Here is a 21,335-nt window from a genome sequence, read left to right on the forward strand (position 1 = left end):
AAGCGGGGAGAGTGCTGACACATACTGGGGTTTGCAACCAATACCACAGAACAAGCTGTGTATAAATCGTTGAATGGGAAACTAATCTGCTCTGTAAACTTTCACCTGAACCACAATGTAAACTTTCACTTAAAAAAAAAAAAAAAAAAAAAAAAAAAGCCACTCAACAGTAGGCTAGAAGAGTTCTAACAGATTTTCTACGTGCCAAATTTACTCCAAGGCAATTTATACTTCATACTATACGGAAAAATAAAAATCTACCTCAACAAGTGACTGAAGTACAAGGCCAGTCCTGCAGGAATACAGATCGAGAGAGCCAGATAGTCACCTACAGCTCAGGACAACAGCTACAACATAACCAGCATCGTTCTACCTGCTTTTGTCAATGCCAGTTAGATCAGAAGCACTTCCTCTTAACCACAGATAACTTTGGCTAATGAAGAATCTGTGGTTTTTGGCTACATGTGGACCATACTGGTTTTAGAAGTAAATGTACTACCTCAGGTCTAACATTGCAAACAATGTTAGAAAGTCAGGTGCATTTTTTTTTTTTAATAAAGAATAATGCTTTCGTGGCTCTTGCTTGAAACGGGTATTGAAGATACCTGATTTCTGAATCTCCAATTGGGCCACTCGCCCATGCTATAAACGTATTCACCAGTTTATCATCTTTTCTCTTCTATCTGAATGTACCTGAAGAACAAGGGCCCGCATCGAGCAGGTTTGTAATTCCTCCTCTGCTACATGTTTGTTTACAAATCTAATGCCTAACAGATGTTTTAAATGTGTCTCATGTGAATAAAACTTATCAATAAATACGAGACAATTAAAAGCACCTTTTATGAAAAAAAATCAAAAGGTAAATCACAAATTTCTTAGAGTCAAATGAAAATGAAAGCATAGCATACTAAAACTTATTGGATGCAGCAAAAGCAGTACTCAGAGGGAAACTTATAGCAATAAATGTCTACATGAAAAAAAAGTTTCAAATCAACAGCCTAAAGACAACTCCAGGAACTACAAAGAACAAAGCCTAAACCTATCAGAAGAATGGAAGTAACAAAAATCAGAGCAGAAATTAAAAAAAAAAAGAGAATGCGCAAAACCAAAAGCTGGTTCTTTGAAAAGAGCAATAAAATTAACAAAACTCTGAGCTAGACTGACAAAAAGAGATGTCCCATGAAACCAGACCCTAAACCTTCAAACAAAGGAACCAAATCCCGTGAGATTTTTGGTTGTACATAAACAGTTTTTCAGTAGGTAAATAAAAGAGCCCTGGTAGCACAGTGGTTAAAGCGCTCAGCTGTCAACTGAAAGGTCAGCAGTTAGAATCTACCAGCTGCTCTATGGGAGAAAGATGTGGCAGTCTGCTTCTGGAAAGATTACAGCCTTGGAAACCCTATGGGACCGTTCTACTCTGTCCTACAGAGTTGCTATGAGTTGGCATTGACTCGAAGACTGTGGGCTCGGTTTGCTGTAAATGTATCTATCACACAACTTTTGCAAATTCAACTTTTTACAGGTGTACAACTTATTGACATCTATTACAATAATAGGCTGTGCAACCCTACCCTTAATCAATATGACTTTTCCATCTCTATTAACTTCCGCCTCCTTTCCCCTTCCCTCCTGCCCCCTGGTAACCACTAATAAACCACGGTCTCTACAAAAAAAAAAAAAAAAAATTAGGCTCATCACTTGTTCTAAATAACATCAGATCTCCACCTCATATGATACCCAAAAACTATATTCTCTTTTTTCCTTCCAAAAGAATCTTTAGTTTTGAAAGTATTTTGTACACCATTTCCTCAACTAAACAGACATATAGCCAACAAATAATTCCAAAAATTTGAGAAAGCAAATGTCATTTAGAAAGAATAAATACCATATAATCTGTTGATAAAATGGTCTACACCAAAAAGCTCAAGTAAGATATTCTAAAAGTTCCTACAGTATCTGAAAATGATAATAATTTTCTTTTAAATTTCTTCTGCCCTTTTCACACATCTAGGATTATATATCATGACTTTTCCAAAAACTATATTCTAAAGTGGGACGAGAGACACAAAGTACGTAGAAGGTAGGACTGACTATAGCTGATGGCACTAACGTGCATTCCATGTCAAACTAAGTGAGGCACGCCCTGGCCCCAGAGAGCTACCCATTGCTGTCGAATCGATTATGGAAGCAGACCGCCACATCTTTCTCTGGAAGAGCGGGTGGTGAGTTAGAACGACCTATCTTTCGGTTAGCAGCCGAGCAGTTAACCACTGCACCATCAGGCTTCTTGCAACAGACAGCACCCCATGTTTGTCCAGATTGCCTACAAGCAGATTTAAAAAATCCCAGGAGATATACAGGCCAAGGACCTGAGCAGGTAATTCAGGAAGAAGTCCAAATGGCCAATACCCCACTGCTGTCCAACGGCCAATAAACATATGAAAAGATGCTCACCTCACAGTAATCACGGAAATGCAAACTAAAACAGGGCCTTTTTTCTCAAGGGGGTACTGGGGTGTGAGGAAATGTGGCCGCAAGCTTTCAGAGGAGCAAAGTGCCAGCAGAAGCTACTAACATTTCAAATGTGTCTCTCCAGTGTCCAAGCAAGTCCCCTGCTGAGGCGGGAGGTGGAACCTCCCCTCCAGAAGCCAGCAACGCTCAACGGCAGCACAAGTGTGTGCGTTACTGGCAACCCAAAGAAGGGAACAGCTAAATAAATTCCAGAGTCCCTGGCTGGCACAGTTAACGGGCTGGACTGCTAGCCGAAAAGTTCCAGTCAACCCCCAAGGTGCCTTGGAAGAAAGGCCTGGCGATCTGCTTCTGAAAAATCAGCCACTGAAAACCCTATGGAGCACACACAGACACACATGGAGGTCGCCACGAGCAGAATCCACTGGACGGCAACTGGTTTTAAATAAAACTCCATGCCAGGAACACCAAAGACGCAACAGTAAGGACCAACCAGTGAGAGTCCAGGATAACAACTCTATTTCTATATGCATGTGTGTGTGCACGGAGCCCTTGGTTGCTAAACCAAAAGGCTGGCAGTTCGAATCCACCAGCTGCTCCTTGGAAATCCTAGGGGGCAGTTCTACTCTGTCCTATAGGGTCGCTAGGAGTTGGAATCAACTTGACGGCAACAGGTTTGGTTTGGTGCATGTAAACAATTGTTAAAAGGTCTGGGAAAAAAACACACCAAACTCAGAACACCACATACTTGGGGGAAGGAGTGAGATTGGGGGCACAGTAACAAAAAAGATTAAAATTTACAGATAAACTAAAAAAGATATGTACGTATTCCTTATACAATTAAAACGGGATCAGGGTTAACTAAATTACTTCTATTATGTAATAAAGCAACTACAAACCAACTTAGTGAAAGGAGAAATGGAAAAAAAATTCACATATATTTTGATAAATCACAACTCAATACGATGTGTGAAGTCTAAACAAAATGCCAGTTTAAAAAAAAACACACACACTTTATATATTGTTAAAACAGCCCAATTTTAAAATAATAATACCCCCTCCTCCCCTTTTAACCCCTGTCAAGTGTTCACAAATGTTCTGTAGTTTTTATTAAGCACCCATTTACTAAGGTTGGAACCCTGGTGGCACAGTGGTTAAGAGTTTGGCTGCTAATCAAAAGGTCAGCAGTTCGAATCCACCGGCCACTCCCTGGAAGCCCTATGGGGCAGTTCTACTCTGTCCTACAGGGTCGCTATGTGTCGCAATCGACCCGACAGCAACGGGTTTTTACTAAGGTTCCTCTTTTTTGTTCACCGTGGGCAAACCTGTCTGCCTCTAGCATCAAAGAGGAGGAAGGGACCCTCATAATGACACACAAGTACATGGACTGAAGGTCAAGGGACGGAAATGAAGTGCTTCTTCTACCGGGGGGAAGGACCAGCGGAGGGCCAGGCAGACAGGATGTGTTTTGTTTCTTAATCTGCTGCAACCAGAGAATACTCTATCCTGGACTTTCTGGACTCCCTTTTCCCCTGACCCCGCTCCCCCAGCAACCCTCCCTCGTCATTTTACCCACAAAGAAACCGTTATTTGTCCAGGTTCCGTGGCAAGGACCCCACAGAGCCTAAAACCCAACCTCCTCTGCCAAACCAGGGCCAAACATCATCTCCTCACCTTCATAATCGGATCTTACAGGCGACTTTTCCATTTTATTCCTGTTTATGTGTTTGCAGGGGGTCGGGGGACTGACTTTGCACCCTAACAAGCAAACAAACAAAAAATCTGAAAATAAATTCTATGAGGCCTGGGGGGTGGGGGGGAAGACACTGATGAACTAGGCAGGGTATCATTAAGTCTTGACAAATTCTGTGCTCCGTTCTGCAGTGGACCCTATACAATCAACAGGCAAAAAGCATCTACTAGGAATGCTCAAAACACCAAATGCGAACAGCCATCCCTGCTTTTATGAGGGAAGGTAATGTTTATTTTCATACTTTAAAACTTGGCTGTGCTTGAAGCAAAACTTCCACGGTATGAAACAGCCAAACTATGTAGTGCCTTTATTTGTATGATTTGTATGTTATTAACTAGCAAAGCAAAGATACCGCGGAAGATAGGCAATAACTTCAGTTCTTACCGAGATCTGTGTTTACTGCACAACAGACATAAGGACGAATAAGAAGATTACAAAATTAGTAGCTGTTGTGGCGAGTCCCAAAAGTGTTCCAGAATTAACCACTATTCCTGCTAAAAGATTCTGCTACTAAACATTCGTGAGTTGGTTTCCAGTTGTTACCGTAAACAAACCCTACACAATCGACTTTTCTCCCCAGCCAACCTTCAGTTTTACAAGTGGAGACACTAAGCCCCACTTCACCCTCACTACATGGAAAGGGATCTTTCCCAGATTTCCCCCTGAAGCTCCAAATATTCGGGTCAGCTCATAACGACCAGTCAGCAACATCACGAAGAAATGGAGGAAAGACGGAAGTTGTCAAGGATTTCATTTTACTTGGATCTACAATCAACACCCATGGAAGCAGCAGTCAAGAAATCAAACGACGTGTTGCATTGGGCAAATCTGCTGCAAAAGATCTCTTTAAAGTGTTAAAAAGCAAAGATGTCACTTTGAGAACTAAGGTACACCTGTCCCAAGCCAGGATATTTTCAATCACTTCATATGCATACGAAATATGGACAATGAATAAGGGAGACAGAAGAACTGACACCTTTGAATTGTGATGTTGGCAAAGAATACTGAATATACCATACACTGCCAAAAGAAATCTGTCTTGGATGAAGTACAGCCAGAATACTCCTTAGAAGCGAGGATGGTGAGACTTCACCTCACATACTTTGGACATGTTATCAGGACAGACCAGTCCCTGGAGAAGGACATCATGCTTGGTAAAGTACAGGGTCAGTGAAAAAGAGGACGACCCTCAAGGAGATGGACTGACACAGTGGCTGCAACGATGGGCTCAAGCATAACAATGATTGTGAGGCTGGTGCGGGACCGGGCAGCGTTTCGTTCTGTTGTACACGGGGTTGCTGTGATTGGAACCGACTCGATGGCACCTAACAACAACACAGCAGATCAGAGCTGTGATTTTTATTTCTTCTTATTTGTACCCCTACATGGTTTCTGATTCAATTAAATTGGTAAATTTTTTCTTAAAATATTCCCCTAAATCCCAGAAAATTCTGATAAAGCAAACAACAATAAAAAGAAAACACGAAGGGAACTGGATAACCTGATAACCTAGTTAAGGTTATTGAAAATAAAGAGCAGGGCAGGTGTGACTAGCCAGCGCTCCCACTGGCCCGTGGGTGGAGCACTGCCCCTCCCCCCAAATCAGTTCCTTTTTTATACATATGGGGCACACTGCAATTTTTCTCAAACAAAAAGTCATCCCAAGGTAGATGATGATGCAAATGACTGAGATGAAGAAACCCAGGCTCAAAGTCACGCAAGTTTACCGACGAACTTTGCCGGATCAAAACGGGGACTCCAGCACGAGGCAGTGACTGCTGGTACTCAACACAGCACTGCAGGTATTTCAGACGTTAAAACAACAACCTGTGCGTGAATGTTTACAGCAGCTTTATCCACAACTGCCAACAAAACAAAACAAGTGAAGAACCCAGGAAACACAATGTCCCAACTGGTGAATGTACAAAACCACGGTGCACGCATACAACGGAGCATTACGCAGCAAGGAATAGAGAACTAATGATACACACTTAAAACAAAAACTAGCCGAGTCAATTCTGACTCAGGGTGACCCTGTTTGTGTCAGAGGAGAAGTCTGCTCCCTAGGGTTTTCAGCTGTAGACTTTTCGATTGTAGATCGCCAGGCCTTTCTTCCAAGGTACCTCTGGCTGGACTCAAAGCTCCAACCTTTCAGTCAGCAGTTGCACGTCGAACTGTTTGTGCCCCCCCAGGGCGGGCCTCCTGATACACACTGCCAGTGGATGACAGAATGGAACAGTAGCTGCCTATATCTGGGGGGGGGCCCGTGGGGTGACTACAACAGGACACAGCTGAGTTTCGGGGGGGCTGTTCCGTGTCCTAACTGTGATGGTCACACAGTGTACATTTGTCAAAATGTGAAGAACTATACCCTAAAAGGGTGAATTTTACTGTATGTATCTATACCTCAATAAGCAAAATGAAAAGAGGGCTAGCAGAGCTGAGGCCTTCCCGCTCACCTAAGGCTGTGCAGCACACACCCAAGAAGAGGTGGAAGGGGGAGGTCCTGCAGCCTATAGGGCACCTCCTCACCTCTCTGACTGCGCTGGAATATCCTACCTCATACAGGCAGTGGTCAGTGGTTTCCCAAAGGCAAAAACAAAAAACCCCAAGCCCGCTGCCCCGACTCATCTCACAGCATCCATGCAGGACAGAGGAGACCTGCCCCATAGGGTTTCCAAGGCTGTAAATCTTTATGGAAGCAGACTGCCACCTCCTTCTCCCGCAGAGCTGCTGGTGGGTTCAAACCACCAGGGCTTCTTCCTTCCAAAGGCAGCCGTCTGCAAATGCCCGCTCTGCGCAGCTGCAGCAGCCTCCAATCAGGGTACAGAGCTCAACGGAGGCCACGGGGGAAGGCAGGAAGTCAGCTCATCCAAACTGGTGGTGTAGGAACTCCATGAGGACAGGGACTTGGGCTATTCTGCTCATGCTCGTTCCCCCGGGCTTCTTCCCTTACCATATCTTCCTAAAGGAGTCAGGTCAATTTTTGTAGGAATTATAACTCTCTCTGTACACCTATTTCATCTTTACCTAAACTGCGTAATTGCAAAAAACAGGTACAACTGAGGCGAACCTGTTAGAACAGCACCAGCAGTCTCTCCTGATAAAGCCGATCCAGGTGAATGCTGGAGAAGCTGGGAGGGGACGGCGATGCCCCCGGCAGCGAGTGCAGCCTGCTAGAGGAGTCACAGCAAGGTCCAGGCTGAAGGAAGCTCGTTCAGTAGAGTGGCTGGGAGGGTCCACCACACTTCACGGGAACAGCACCACTCACTCTGGCCACGTTCCAGTTCTGCTAGGGTGAGGTCTCCCCCATATTTTCATGAGATGTTTCAAGGTGAAACAAGCCGGGTGGTTCTGCCAGGAGCAATGGCCCAATGGGATGCCCTCTTCTAGGCGGCCAGGGCCGGGGCGGGTCCAGGGCCGAAGCTAGGCAAATCACATCTGGGCTTTACCAGCTGTGTCCTGTTAGGGTCTGGTAGAGGAAGAAAGGGCTTGTTCTTGAATGTCTGCTTCCTGGGTCACCCCATCAACGAACTCCTTTCACCCCGGCAACATACCACCATCGGTCTGTTCCAGCAGCACCAAGGACTCCAGTCTGCAGTTTCTGAACACTTGGGGAACCAGCCTCGTCACCCCCAAAACACACTCATCACCCCCAAAACACACTCATGCTGGCTGAGCAGCTGCTTCCTCAGGTCTCACGCCCCCAGGAACGCCCCTAAGAATGAATACTTCCAACCTCTTCCTTTTGGTCCCCTAGTCTTAGGGCGGTAGCTGCTTTCTGCAGTTAGTACTTCCTGACACCTTTGTTCAAGGACCAAGTTAACAATTTAGTATCAGTTAACAATTCTTTACATTAATTACCTGTGTTCAAGTAATTGAGGTAGCTTCTGACTGATAATTTTTTCTACATATCAATGACCCATGCCCTTAAAAAAAAAAAAAAAAAAAAAAAAAAAAACCGTTGCAGTCTATGAGTCCATGCCAACTCATAATGACCCTACAGGACAGAACAGAACTGCCCCAAAGGGTTTCCAAGGAGCAGCTGGTGGATTCGCACCGCTGACCTTTTGGTTAGCAGCCAAGCTCTTAACCATTGTGCCACCAGGGCCCCTAGGAGGGGTGAAAAAAGCAGGAATTCTAATTTAAATAACACCTTCCTTAGGGGTGTTGAAAGGATTAGCAAACACTAGTTAAAACCTCTCTATTATTACACACATCTCTATTATTACAAATGGTCCTGCCACCCGCCACGTCCTACCTAAATGCCATCACCCAAGATTTATCTTAAGCTCTTCTTCTTTCTGACCCAAACTCATCACTTCACTTGAACCCCTCTTTGTTTAGATGTCATAAACATTAGCATTTGGGTTTTACCCAGTAATTTAAATAAGGCCACATATAAAGCACCCATACAGACAAGCTGACACATAAAGCCCCTCCCTCCCCATCACCTTTCTCCCTCCCTTTCCGTTTCCAATGTTCCCAAACAGACACACTGCAGGGCTTAGGCAGGGAACAGAGGTTATACAGCTTCAGTATGGAGTACAGCCAGCAGCAAACAGGCATTCAAACATCCAGATGATAAATCTTAACACTTCAAGTCCTGTCAGCAACCAGGAACTACCCAAATTATTTCATGGTATCAGATATCACTTGGCCATCAACCAGGAAATATCTTTAAGAAAGATAAGCGGCGTGTTTAATTTCATGAAAAGGAATTCGACCCATTTGGCTACAACTTGCAGGAAAAACTGAAGCCAAGTTTGTTCAGGATTATTTACACACAATTATGTGCACGTACATTAAAACATAAAACTTCCCAGCTAATTCTTCAAAGCACCTTCACACAAAATATGTTGTTAGCTATTGTTAAGTTGGGTCTGATGCATGACAACCCCACATACAACAAACAAAAAGCTGGCTGGCTCTGCACCATCTATCTACATGGTATCAGATCATGCTCGAGTCTGTGAGTCTGTGGTCACAGCCGCTGTGTATTTTTACTGCATTCCAATGTAGAGAGCTAATCAATCACTCAGCACTGTATCTGTTGTGATCCATAGGGTTTCCATTGGCTAATTTTCAGGAGATCGCCAGGCTTTTCCTCCTGGTCTGGCTTGCGCTGGAAACTCCAGTGAAACCTGGCCACCGTGGGTGACCCCGATGGCATTTGAAATACTGGTAGCATAAGCTTCTGGCAGCGTAACAACATGCAAGCTCTGCAGAATAGGTCTCCAGGAGGAAATGCTCCATTCCTTCCATCTTAAAAGTCAGAAATCGAAGCTTAGCAGTTAAGTGACTTGCCCAAGGAAAGATGGCTACCATTAAAAAAAAAAAAAAACCACAAACAAACCCGTTGCCATCAAGATTCCAACTCATAGTGACCCTACAGGACAGAGATGAACTGCCTCACAGGGTTTCCAAGGGGCGCCTGACAGATTCGAACTGCCGATATCGCTCTTAACCACTACACCACGAGGTTTCCATAGCAACCCCACTGCCTGGACTCAGAGATTCTATAGGACAGAGTAGAACTGCTCCATAGGGTTTCCAAGGCTGTAATCCATATAGAAGCAGACCGCCAGGTTTTCTTACTCTAAAGCTCATGTTCTCATCCATAGCAACAAACGGTACTCATATTCCAAGCTATTGCTCCCTTTGGCCCCCCTAATTTTCCCCTTGTGATACATAATGTGGGCAAAAAAATCATTAAAACCTAATGTTTTGGGGAGCACTGTTTGGCCTGAAAAACTACAAGTCCCCTTTGTTCCTGCAAAGGGATAGTGGTAGTCCTATGAGGATGTTCTGATGGTCAAATTCATTCCGGGTCCCCCGGTGAGAACTGGCCATCATGCAAAATCCTTCTGGAACTGCTCCTTAAATCCAGTAAGGCCAACAGAGGGCAGAAGTGACGTCTAAAGGCCCCCTGCTCCCGCCGCCCGCCCCCCCCAATACCAAAACAACTGCTGTGAACTGCTGGAATCTGGGTGGGTTCCATATCCAGATACTCCAACAGAACATGCCTATGTCACAGGTTGGCTGGCAGAGAAAGTAACATTTGTTCCTTAATATTGTAGGGTTCTCCCATGAGACTTAGCTATCGTTTCAAAAAAATTAGTTAAAACTCAAGATTTCCACCCTGCTAAATGGCCGTTCCAGTATGACCTCCCATTTGGCCCAGAGACTATGGGCCCAGGTATAAACTACTTGCATGCTCTTTTAGTTTTCTCCCTTAACGACTCAGAAAAAAACAAAAACAAGAGGCAAAACACAAGAAGCTAAAAAGCCTGAGGAAAAAATGATGAGACACCAGATTTTTAAGAACTGGTTTCAACTGCCTGCAAGAAATCGCCTGACTGAAATTAAACGTTATATAAGAGAGGTGCTGAAGAATCTGCTTAAATTCCTGGCAGATGAAAGCTGACTCGTTCAACAACCATATAATCACCACTTGTCAGATATTGTTTGTACATAAATAGCAATGTGAAGAAAGTGCTAGGCTAAGTGTCAGGACAGCTTCTGATCAACAAATCATTTCATCTCCCCAGGCCTCTGTCTCCCCATTTGCAAAGTAATGGACTTGGGGGTGCTGATTTAGATGTCTTCCTCAGACACCCCAACATGTGTGTGTGCATGCACGCACATACCCATGCATGCACATGCTCGCACACACACATACACCTTGCAATACCATGAAATTAAAGCTTATAAATATTCCACAGTCCCTGAAATCAGACTAGTCCCTTGAGCAAACTGCCACAGTTCCAAAAGGAATCTTAGCTTCAAAGACTGTTGTTGCTTGGTGCTGTCGAGTCGATTCTGACTCATAGGGACCCAATGTGACAAGAGTAGAAATGTCCCATAGAGTTTCCAAGGCTGTAATCTTTCTGGAGCAGATCGCCAGGTCTGTTCTCCCTCAAAGCCACTGGTGGGCTTGAACTGCCAACCACTCGACTGGCAGCCAAGCCCTTAACCACTGTGCCACCAGGACTTCTTTAGTGAATCACTGAAAAGGAAAACCGACACTGTACCTTAAGACAAACAAAAAAGCTAAGGGTAGCCACACATTATATAGCCTCTAAACATACTTGCTGTCTGCTGGCCAGTCAGTTTGTCATCGTGTGGTAGTCTGCATGTTGCTATGATGCTGGAAGCTGTGCCACCAGTATTTAAAATACCAGCAGGGTCACCCATGGGAAACAGGTTTCAGTGGAGCTGCCAGACTAAGACTAGGAAGAAAGGCCTGGCAATTTACTTCCAAAAGTTAGCCAGTGAAAACCTTATAGATCACAACAGAACACTGTCCAACTCACCTGTTTTGAACAAGGGATCAATTTCTAGGAGGACATCATGTTTGGTGAAGTGGGGTGCCAGTGATGGCGTGCAAGACCCCTGTTGAGATGGACTGGCACAACAGCCCCAAGGATGGACTCAAATATGTTGGTGACTGTGTGGATGATGCAGGATGGGGACAAGGTTTCCTTCTGTTGTACAGAAGGTCACTATTAGTTGGAGTTGACAGCAGCTAACATACATACCTGCACCCATCTTCTCCCCAAGGCACGCTCAGGGGGCTCTACAGCCCTGAAATTGTCTAAACCAAAAGTTAAGAGATCCAGTTTTCGTGAACATCACCTGAAGGAATCACTGCTCCTTTCCATTCAGATAATGATAACTGGATAAAAAAGAGCCCAGTTCAGTTCAATTCCCAACACTGAAAATTCATTTTCTTCTACCAATCCTCTTTGTGGAGTAGGGGAGGGAGTAAAAGATCTTTAATTCCCCAACAGTTAAGTAATAAAAGGTATTGGGAATGCTTACAATTGCCTTAATTATGGGACACTTTACTACGACACTTTACACGTATTAACTCTAATCCTTACCGACAGTGTAAATGAAGTGGTATCCCCATTTTACAGATGAGAAAATCAAGGCAAAACAAGAATCTGAACTTAGAACCACAATTTCAAAGAATGCTCAACTAAAGCCAATTAAATAAACAGACAACTTTAATAAGAAACATCACAAAATTGGTCCATGGGAGTTTCACATTTTTTTACCATATCCACTTTTCTGCTCAGTACTTATCCTCAGATTTTTTGGGGTGTTTTCAATACAAGCCTATAAATGACCCTAAATAAGAAAAACATCTGCCTCCCCCCCTTTGACACTGATCCCAAAGAGGCAGAAGACATACAATAAAGTTGGCACTTGTCATCTAGACTGAAGGAGCCCTTGTGGCGCAGTGGTTAAGCACTCAGCTGCTAACCAAAAGGTCAGCGGTTCGAACCTTCCAGCTGCTCCGTGGGTTAAAGATGTGGCAGCCTGCTTCCATAAAGATTTACAGCCTTGGAAACCCTATGGGGCAGTTCTCCTCTGTCCTAGAGGGCTGCTATGGGTCAGAACCCACTCGAGGGCAGCACGTTTGGTTTTTCTGGTTTGATCTAGACTACATCCCCAAATAAAAGACTGCTGGTGCCACTTCACTCCCAATTTCCATTTTTCAAACCGCTTAAGTCATCTTGTCAGATGCTTGTTTAGCAGAAAAATCTAATAACGCAGAGTTTTATACAACAGCATTTTTATAGTTATTCTAATTAGACAAAGAGTTTGAAAGAAGTTCCTGAAATTGGCTGGCATTTCAAGAAAAATATTTTTTTAACTGCAAAAGGTTAAAGCTAGAAGGAAACAGATGGTCAAACTTTCCAGAAGTAACAGCTAAAGGATACAGCTGTTGACAGACATTTGCAAAGGCATGGGGCTCTCACTCCCAGGGGGTCCTCAGAAACACAGGGTGTCAAAGCAGCGAGGGGATGTAATGGCCTCAGTCTACAGGAACCACCTCGACCCACTGCATTCTCTTTTGCGTGCGTGCACTGCTCTGCTCCACATAAACCAGGGTCCGCTGAATGTGGACAGAATTTGCTATCCTGGAGTTCTTGGCATCGCAATCAAGAAGCGCTCTCTTCTTCCTGATCAAGCTCTCCCTCCCAATAAGCACATTGCTAACGTGTAATTACTGCAAGCTACAACTTATCAATAAAGACTACCGCTTCCTTAGGGCATTTGTGTGGAAAACTGTTTTTGAACAATTTACAAGTGGCTGCCATTTTTGTGCTTACTGATCACTAAACTGGGATCATTATACAGATTTAAAAGAAGTCACTTGGTGGAAATTGATGACCAGGTTAGAACTATCTGGGTTAGTAAAAAAGCTACATTAAGGAGGACAAAACTCAACACTGAGCAAACTCTGGACTAAATATGTATTTCCCAAACACTCAGATTTGGGTGAGAAATGAAACCCTGGAGGTGGGTCTCTCCACTTGGCTCTATCCCACCCCTGAAGTCATTGTGGGCAAACTTTGTATTTGAAAAGGGGGGTGGGGGGGAAAACAGGAGATGGCAAGGAATGGAAGAGGGGGTAAAATCAAATGCTGGAATGTGTACTGTTTACGGAAAACCATTTCAGACGTACACAGCCAGCTCTACGCTCCCCGACCCCTCCCAGTTTTTCTGTTAACAAGCCAGCGTCTTGTCAGTCAAAACAAGTCAATCTGGTTTCAGTCAACTTGGTTTGTGCGTACAGACAAGATCTCAAAGGGAGAGGAGTATTTTAGTATTGTGCAAGCTCCAGGTCACATGGGTAAAGAGGAAAACTGGATCAAGCCTCCTCTTCCAAGTCCTAATGCTCAAAAGGTCAAGAAGGGATGCGGGAACAGTGTGGGGTGATGGGTGGCATCTTGTCCCCATAGGCAACTAATTCTTTATCAGTATCTTTCTCTTGCTCTCTTCCAAAATAAGCAGGGATGGTAGAAGTCAGCCTTAGTGAGCAAAGCCTCGAACTCTTTGTTAGTGTTATGGAAGAGAAAACACTTACCTTGAAACCGCACGCATGGTAGAATTCTTCTCAACCTTTTTGCTTAAGTGTCAGGAAGAATGACACCAAGAAATGGTCCTTTATTCTCTAAGAATGAATCCAGCTAAAACAAACCTTGCCCTATGTGGATGGATAAATGGCAAGATGAAGCAAATCACATGACTTTTAAGTTAGCACCGAAGGAAACAAAATTCGGGGAGGTGAGCTCAATTTGAGCGCTAGAGAAAAATGATCAAATAGCTGACATGTTCTCTGGAATCAGAGGAAGATGTATACACCCTTTCTTACCCTGGTAAACCACTTTAACAACAAAAGCATTTTAACCATATCTCCTCCTCCTTCACAGCTTCCTGGATGAGCTAACTCCCCTACTCCATATACACACAATTATGACATTTTTAAATTAAAACACACAAAAACTTGAAAAAAGAAAGGTTTAAGCTCGAAAAATTTTACATGTGAGGAGAAAGCTCCTTCCGTTTTGAACAGTGTTATAGGGAACTAGTTCATTCTAATGCCAGTTTTAGCCGCCTAGAATCTTAAAAAAGAACTTTCTAAAAAATACTGCAATAAGGAGCTTGAATGGGAGGTAGAACTGGGATGAACAAAGGCAGTATTACTCAATCTCCAAAGACTTAAGATTTCTCCACCCCAAATACAACTATTTAACTGAAACACGTGAATAACAAAGTCAAATGAAGAACCAAAAGTCTAGGAGAACGTGCTCATTTTCTTCCCTCAAAATCCTCAGTTTTCCAAAACACATATTCCTGGCATTGGAAATAATGTTGTAGACATAACGTCTATGCAACCCAGAATCACTGTAGTTTACTTTTCTTTAGGAAGAAAACTTCAAATACTCACAAAAGGTTCCCTGGACATGCTAATACCCCAACAGCTTCAAATTTTATAAGAGTTTATAACTTGGGGTATGCCTGTAAGGCAACCCTCATCAGCAAGGTCTTGCCACACTCGCCATGGCTCGCTTGCTTCCCCAGGGTCCAAGGAGATAAAGTCCATTCCTAGGCACTTTAATGAAAGGTCAGGCACATTCCTCAGCTCAAACGTGACTTTTTAAAAGCCCACAAACAGATTACATTCAAAGGCTGAGGAATCAAGACACCAGTAATGCATACTTCTCCCCCATATTTTTATCAAGAATTTTCTTAATTCAACAGACTTCAATCTACAAATATCTACCTACTGAACCAGATTCAAAGCAGCAACATTTGTGATCATTTCCACGGTAACGGAAGTGTGGTTTTCTGGCCAACAGGGGTGTGAGAGATACGTGTAGACACATATCCACCTCATCCTGTAGAGCGTGCTGAAGATGAACTGTGGGGCGCAGAAATACTAAAATGCTCTTTTCCACTCATTTTTTCTCGTCCTTAAAAAATGATTTTTGGTGTAGGTTTTGTAATTTACCCAAGCACATGCATACGACTGAAAAATAAACATCCATGAACTGGGTGTGCATACCTGAAAAGCTCAGACTCTGAAACCCAGAAAAAAAAAATTTACCAGTTGCTGTACAACCCCCACAAAGCTGAAAGGCTGGCAGTTCAAACCCATCCAGCGGATCCTCAGAAGACAGATTCAGTGATCTGCTTCCAAGAGGTCACAGCCTTGGAAACCCTACGGAGCAGTCCTACTCTGCACACGAGGTCGCCCTGAGCTGGAATAGACCTGACGGTAACAGACGACAATGTTAAGATCGAAGACAGGAATTCACTCCACAACCAACTGTAGGTGGCAAACTGCGCTGCTCAACATGGTGGGGAGGTGTTCTCGGGGGGTGACAGTGCTAACCCCAGAAGCTCAAAATTCGGGTCAAATCAGGTCAGAATCCTAGAACTTATCTTTTCAGACTTTCTTTTCTTTACCTGATACAGGATCTGCATAGAAACTGCATCAGCACCTGCACCCCATTTTCCATCTGAGGAACAGGAAAATCCCACTCCCTGGCCTGCCTGAGAACAAGATTCCCGTCCTGGGCTGGCACGGGCTACAATGTTTCCCTTGGCTCAAAATGGCAACTGTGTCACCCTGGCTGGCTCCCCACCTGGCGGCCACCACTAGCGACAAGGCCTTTCCTGGGGAGAGGGACAGCTCAGACTCCCTAGGCTCCCCAGTAACTGCAGAACAACGACGCCCAGCTCTTAAGACACTGAACACAAAGCAGGGCACCGAAGGACTACCATCCTAGGTGCCAAGAAAGCAAACATTTAAGGGCAACTCCTGAGCAGCCAGGGCAGCCGGCTGCTCAAGCCACTTGCAGCAGCCTGCCTAGCCTCAGCACGCCCTAGCCTCTGACCGCAAAATGCAGAGTGAAGACCCCAAGGGCCGTGAGGAGCCTGTGGGGAGTGGCGTGGCAGTCTGGGCCAGCCAGGCTCCCCCGGCTCCAGGCTGGCGGGCCGCAGCGCTGTCCTGCCCTTCTCCCGGGACCTGGGGGGTGCAGCCCCGAAGTGCAGGCGGCCCCGGATTCCTGGCCCGCTGCCACCAGACCGCGGCTGACTCCAGGGCTTTCGGACTGACCACTGAAGCACAAACCTACCGAGAAACCCAGCCTTTTCTTTCCTGAATGAGCCAAATCCGAAATAAGAGACTTGGAGCAAGCAAATCTTCTCATCACCTCGCTGGAAAACCCAACTCCCGACTTCATAAATTTCAAAACTATTGTTATGTTTTAAACCAAGTGCTCAGCCACCATCTCAAGGGCTAATGGCGGGGAGCCATTTCCAGAGGGAACACAGTGTCTGCCAGCCCCACCGCACCCCTGGCTGGCCAGCTGCTGGAGACACCTTCTCTAAAATGACAGAGGAAAAGCCGGGAACCCGGGCCTCCTTCCCAAGGTCAGGTGGCATCGGTCCCCATAAAGCAAGGGCGCCCTGAATTATTTAATCGGGAGGCAACTCCGTGAAGCAGCATGTTCTTTAAATCGAGGTAGATCCTACTTAGAGTAAAACGCATCCATGTTCTGCGACCAGAATGCCAATCAAACAGAGGGCATACCACACCCTCCGAAGTGCCCTTCCCAGTCAGAGGCATGGCTCTTTAAAAGGACAATATTCTGAAACTGTAACGCTCACTTCCTCCGAAGAAGAGGCAGTGAGCGTTTAGGCCATGAGTGGGAACTCCGTATGAACCTCACTACCTAGGGCCTTCTCGCCTGACACTTCAGCCCTCTGTTCACAACGCTGGAGTCTGTTACTTTAAATCCAGATGTTCCGGCGCGGTGAATCCAGGAATGAAGAAAAGAGGTCTAAAAATGCATTTCCAAGAGGTCTTTTTTAAATGAGAAACTATGGGGAAGAGAATTTTGCTCGAAACTGGGCAAATGTGATGTTCTTAAAGGATATTTACTTTAGTAATGTACTACCTCAACACTGTAGCCAACAACTTCAACTTAGCATTGCACGCGTGTTAAAAACAGGGACTTTTCAGGGCATCCGGGTACCTCCCAGCGTGGGTACCCCTCACTTCATGCTCTCCTGCACAATTTGCACGGCTCGATAATATAAAAAGCGAATAAACCTTTTACAAGTCTGGCAGCACTGAGCAACTACTGGGTTTTAGCCAAATATGAAAACATAAGTGGATCTTTAACTGTAAATACAGATAAAAACTGAGTGCTGAGGAAAATTTCCTCAACGCGCTTCCCAGGAGAGAAATTCTCGCGGGTTCTGGGCGCCCTCTTACCCTCCTCCGCCCCCACTGGAACCTAATCTGCAAGTAAATTGGCTCCATTTTTTCGTTCCTAGGATTTGGGTCAGTATTCAGCTCATTCGTTTTTTCTGAGATGAAAGAAAACGCTAAAAACACTCACCCATAGATACGAAAATGAGTAAAATCAGCCCATTCAAAGCTTTAAAACGAAGGAAGGGAATAACTGCCCCCAGCTTCATACCTAGGAGTTTAAAAAGGAGGCGCCCCCCAAAAATAAATAAAAAAGAGGCGCCCACCAGGTCAGAATTTCAACTTTTTCCCAGTAGGAGAAGCCGGCTTAAGGCCATCAGGCAATAGCTCCACCCTCCACGCCAAGTAACAGGTTACGCGTGGAAAAGGCTGCAGCGCTGTACAGCACGTCCACTCACACAGCCAGCAGCTCCCAGGAGGGTTTTTAAAGCCGCTACCGTCCTCCTCCAAGGCAAGACTACAGCGATTACACACACAGGTCTACAGGCAGAAGTTGGCGAAGTTACTGACACCCCTCTCAAAATGCTTCGCCCGCTTACTCCCCAGAATTCGAGTGCGCGGAAGATGCTGTCCCATACCAACTCCCAAGTGGAGAGAAAGAAGTCACGTGCTGTGTGGAAAACGGGCAAGAAAGGTTCATTCGACAGCCGAAAGAGCTAAATCAAGCCCAAAATTCGCTGCGGTGCAGCCCTCAAACCCTGCTCACCACCGAGTTCGAGCCGCGTGCAGTGATCTAGCTTTTCCCAAGGAGGTCAAGCCTCTGGGTGAGCCGGGTGGAGACATCTCTCAACCAGGGAAACCGGTTCCCGCAGGGATCGAAGCCGGGATAGGCGGGCGCGCCCGAGGGGCTCCCAGGCGGGAGAGGGCAATGGGGCTCCCAGGCGGGAGAGGGCAATGGGCAAGGTCCCGGAGGCCGTTTCCATCTTGGGGCTGAGCCGTGGGACAGCGAGGCCGACCAGCGATCCCACCTAAGGGAGCTCAGGGGCCAGAAGACGCTTTTTACACACAGTACGGGAAACTGAGACTACACGCAGCAGAGAAGAGCTAAGACCCGATGGGGGCCCCATGGCCGGGGTTAAAGAGCCAGTTAAAGATGCACATGTGAACTCAATCTCTGTTAAGGATGATGAAAACATTTGGAAACCGACAGTAGTGACGGCTGCAAAACTTGGTGAACATATAGTTGTACATGGGAAAATAACTGAAACGGTAAATGTTTTGTTACTACCCGATTAGCAAAAAAAAATCCAAATAAACTCTCTCTTCCAACACAAGAAAGCAGACTCCCATGCCGTCCAAAACAAAAAAATACAGCCCCTTCGCCATTCAGAAACCTCTCCGAGGAGCCCCCACACGAGTGCGCACGTGGAAACCAGGTCTCCACCAGCACACGCACCACACACATGCACAATCATCCCTCCCCCTTCCCAGCTCATGCCTTACCCAAAACCAAACAAACGAGAAAATTTTCTGGCGGGTACACACACGGAGGCCACGTCTACACAGACGCACAACTTCCACCTCGTGTCCTAGTTAACACAACACCACACACTTTGTCAAACAGAAACGACCAAGTCTGAAAAGACTCCCACGGTTCAGGAAGCGTGGGGGGGGGCGGGTCCCCACACGCAGGGAGGTCAGGTCTACACACACACACCCTCATCTCTTCCCAGCTCATGCCTGACTGGAGACAACTGCTGCCACATTTTGCCAGATGGAAACAAGTTAAAACCGAAAAGGGGCCCCCACGCTATGGAACCCGTCGGGGCCCTCTAGTGCGAATGGACAGAGCGACCCGGACTAAACACACACACACGCTTATTTCCCCAGTCGTGACTCATAATCTACTTGGAAACGATTGCCATATTTAACCAAAGAGAAATAAAACCTGGGAGAAGGGGATCCCCTTCCCTCGCTTTCGGACCCGCTGGGAGGCCCACCTGAAACAAGCACGCGGATGCCAAGGGTACACACACACACTCCCCCACCCCGCCGGGGCGCAGATCCCCGAAGGCGCCCCACGCACTCACCTCGTCGTCGTGGTGCTGGCAGAAGCCGAGGCGCTCGGGAAACACCGAGAGGATGGAGAAGGGCGAGCTGGGGAAAGGCGGCCCGAGCCCGAGCTGCTGCGCGGCGGCCGCGGCGGCGGGACCCGGCGGGCCACGCTCAATGTAGTGGTCCTTGGTGAGGCGCACGCGCTGATGCGCGCGGACGCAGTTGTCGCACAGGTGCTCCTGGCAGTCGAGGCAGCGCGACGAGGCTGCGTTGCCCTCATCGCACGAGCTACAGCCGTGAGGCCGGCGCAGCAACAGCGCCGACGGAGAAGCAGCTGAGCCGCCCGGCGCGCCGCGGGAAGGCGCGGGTGCCGGCGGCGCCTGCGGGAGTGGCGGCGACGATGCGGGCGCGCGCGGATGCGCGTGGTGCGGGTGGTGCCGGTGGTTGCTGTGGCCGCCCGCGCCCGCCGGTGCGCCGGCGCGCCCGTTGTTCTTGGGCGGCGGCTCGTCGGCCGTGGCCACTACGGCGTCAAGCAGGTTACTGAGTAGGAAGGCGGACGAGGGCAGCGCGTCCATGCCTGCAGCCTCGGCCAGCACGACTTTCTGGTCGCAAACAGGGCAGCGCAGCTTGAGTGGCTCTCCCGGCGCGCCGCCGCCCGCCGCCGGCAGCCGGTGCGCCTCGAGGCACGGGCGGCAGAAGGCGTGCAAACAGGGCAGGACGTGCAGGCGGCGCGCCGCTGCCCCGGGGCCCCCGCCGCCGCCGCAGTTCCCCGACGACGTGGATGTCTGCGAGGACGACGAAGACGCGGAGGAGCTGGAGGAGAGCGGCGCTGGCGAGCCGCACATCTCCTTGCACAGCAGGCAGATCTGGAAGTCGGTCTCGGGGAACGAAGCCATTTGCAACCCGGCCCGGAGGAGGGAGGAGACCAGAGAGGAAGAGGAGGAGGAGGAGGCGAGAGCGGACGAGGTGGGTGGGGGAGCCGCCGACTCACTCAGAAAAATGCATCGATTAGGCCTGCAATCCGCGGCCGACACCAGAGCGGCCCGGCCCGCGCGTGGCCACCCCCGACGCTGCGGGCATTAAATGCCACTATCCAGAGGCGACGCAGATTCCTCCCGGAGGACTTGGGGCCCCGCGTGCTTTCCGAAGTGATAGCGCCAGAACAAGTCCCGACACGCGGGGGGCGAGCGGGGGCGGGGAGGTCAGAGGACTCCCTGGAGCAGCTGGACTTCGCTTCGCGCTCGCTGAGGGGAGTCCCCAAAACGAGAGTCTGCTGTGCAATCCCCGTCCCGGCGGGAGCAACAGAATTTGGTTCGACGAGTTATTTGGTGTGTTTTTTTTTTTTTTCGCTTTTTGTTTCCTTTAAACGGAATTAGTCTCTTCTTGAGAGGGGAAGGCGCCCCAAACTAGCAAAGGCGGGAGCGGCGCGTCGCCAATCTGGTGTCCCCCCGCGCGGCGCCTGCCGCCCCGCCGCATGACGCGGCGGCTAGGGGCTCTTGGGTGGCCCGGCGTACTGCGCTTGGGGCTTGCGCACCG

At 47.2% G+C, this 21,335-nt stretch overlaps 1 protein-coding gene across 1 annotated transcript in view; it reads right to left on the bottom strand.

The window, feature by feature from the left end:
• The window catches only part of TRIM71 (tripartite motif containing 71), an 81,702-nt gene extending 60,950 nt beyond the window's left edge, over nt 1–20,752 (bottom strand). Inside the window, exon 1 of the mRNA XM_004377347.1 lies at nt 19,835–20,752. Within this exon, the coding sequence (XP_004377404.1) occupies nt 19,835–20,695 (861 nt within the window). The 5' untranslated portion in view covers nt 20,696–20,752. The remainder of the gene's footprint in view (nt 1–19,834) is intronic.
• Between the last annotated feature and the right edge of the window lie 583 nt (nt 20,753–21,335).

The sequence above is a fragment of the Trichechus manatus genome, unplaced genomic scaffold (assembly GCF_000243295.1).
Source record: "Trichechus manatus latirostris isolate Lorelei unplaced genomic scaffold, TriManLat1.0 scaffold00049, whole genome shotgun sequence".
NCBI classification, from domain to species: domain Eukaryota; kingdom Metazoa; phylum Chordata; class Mammalia; order Sirenia; family Trichechidae; genus Trichechus; species Trichechus manatus.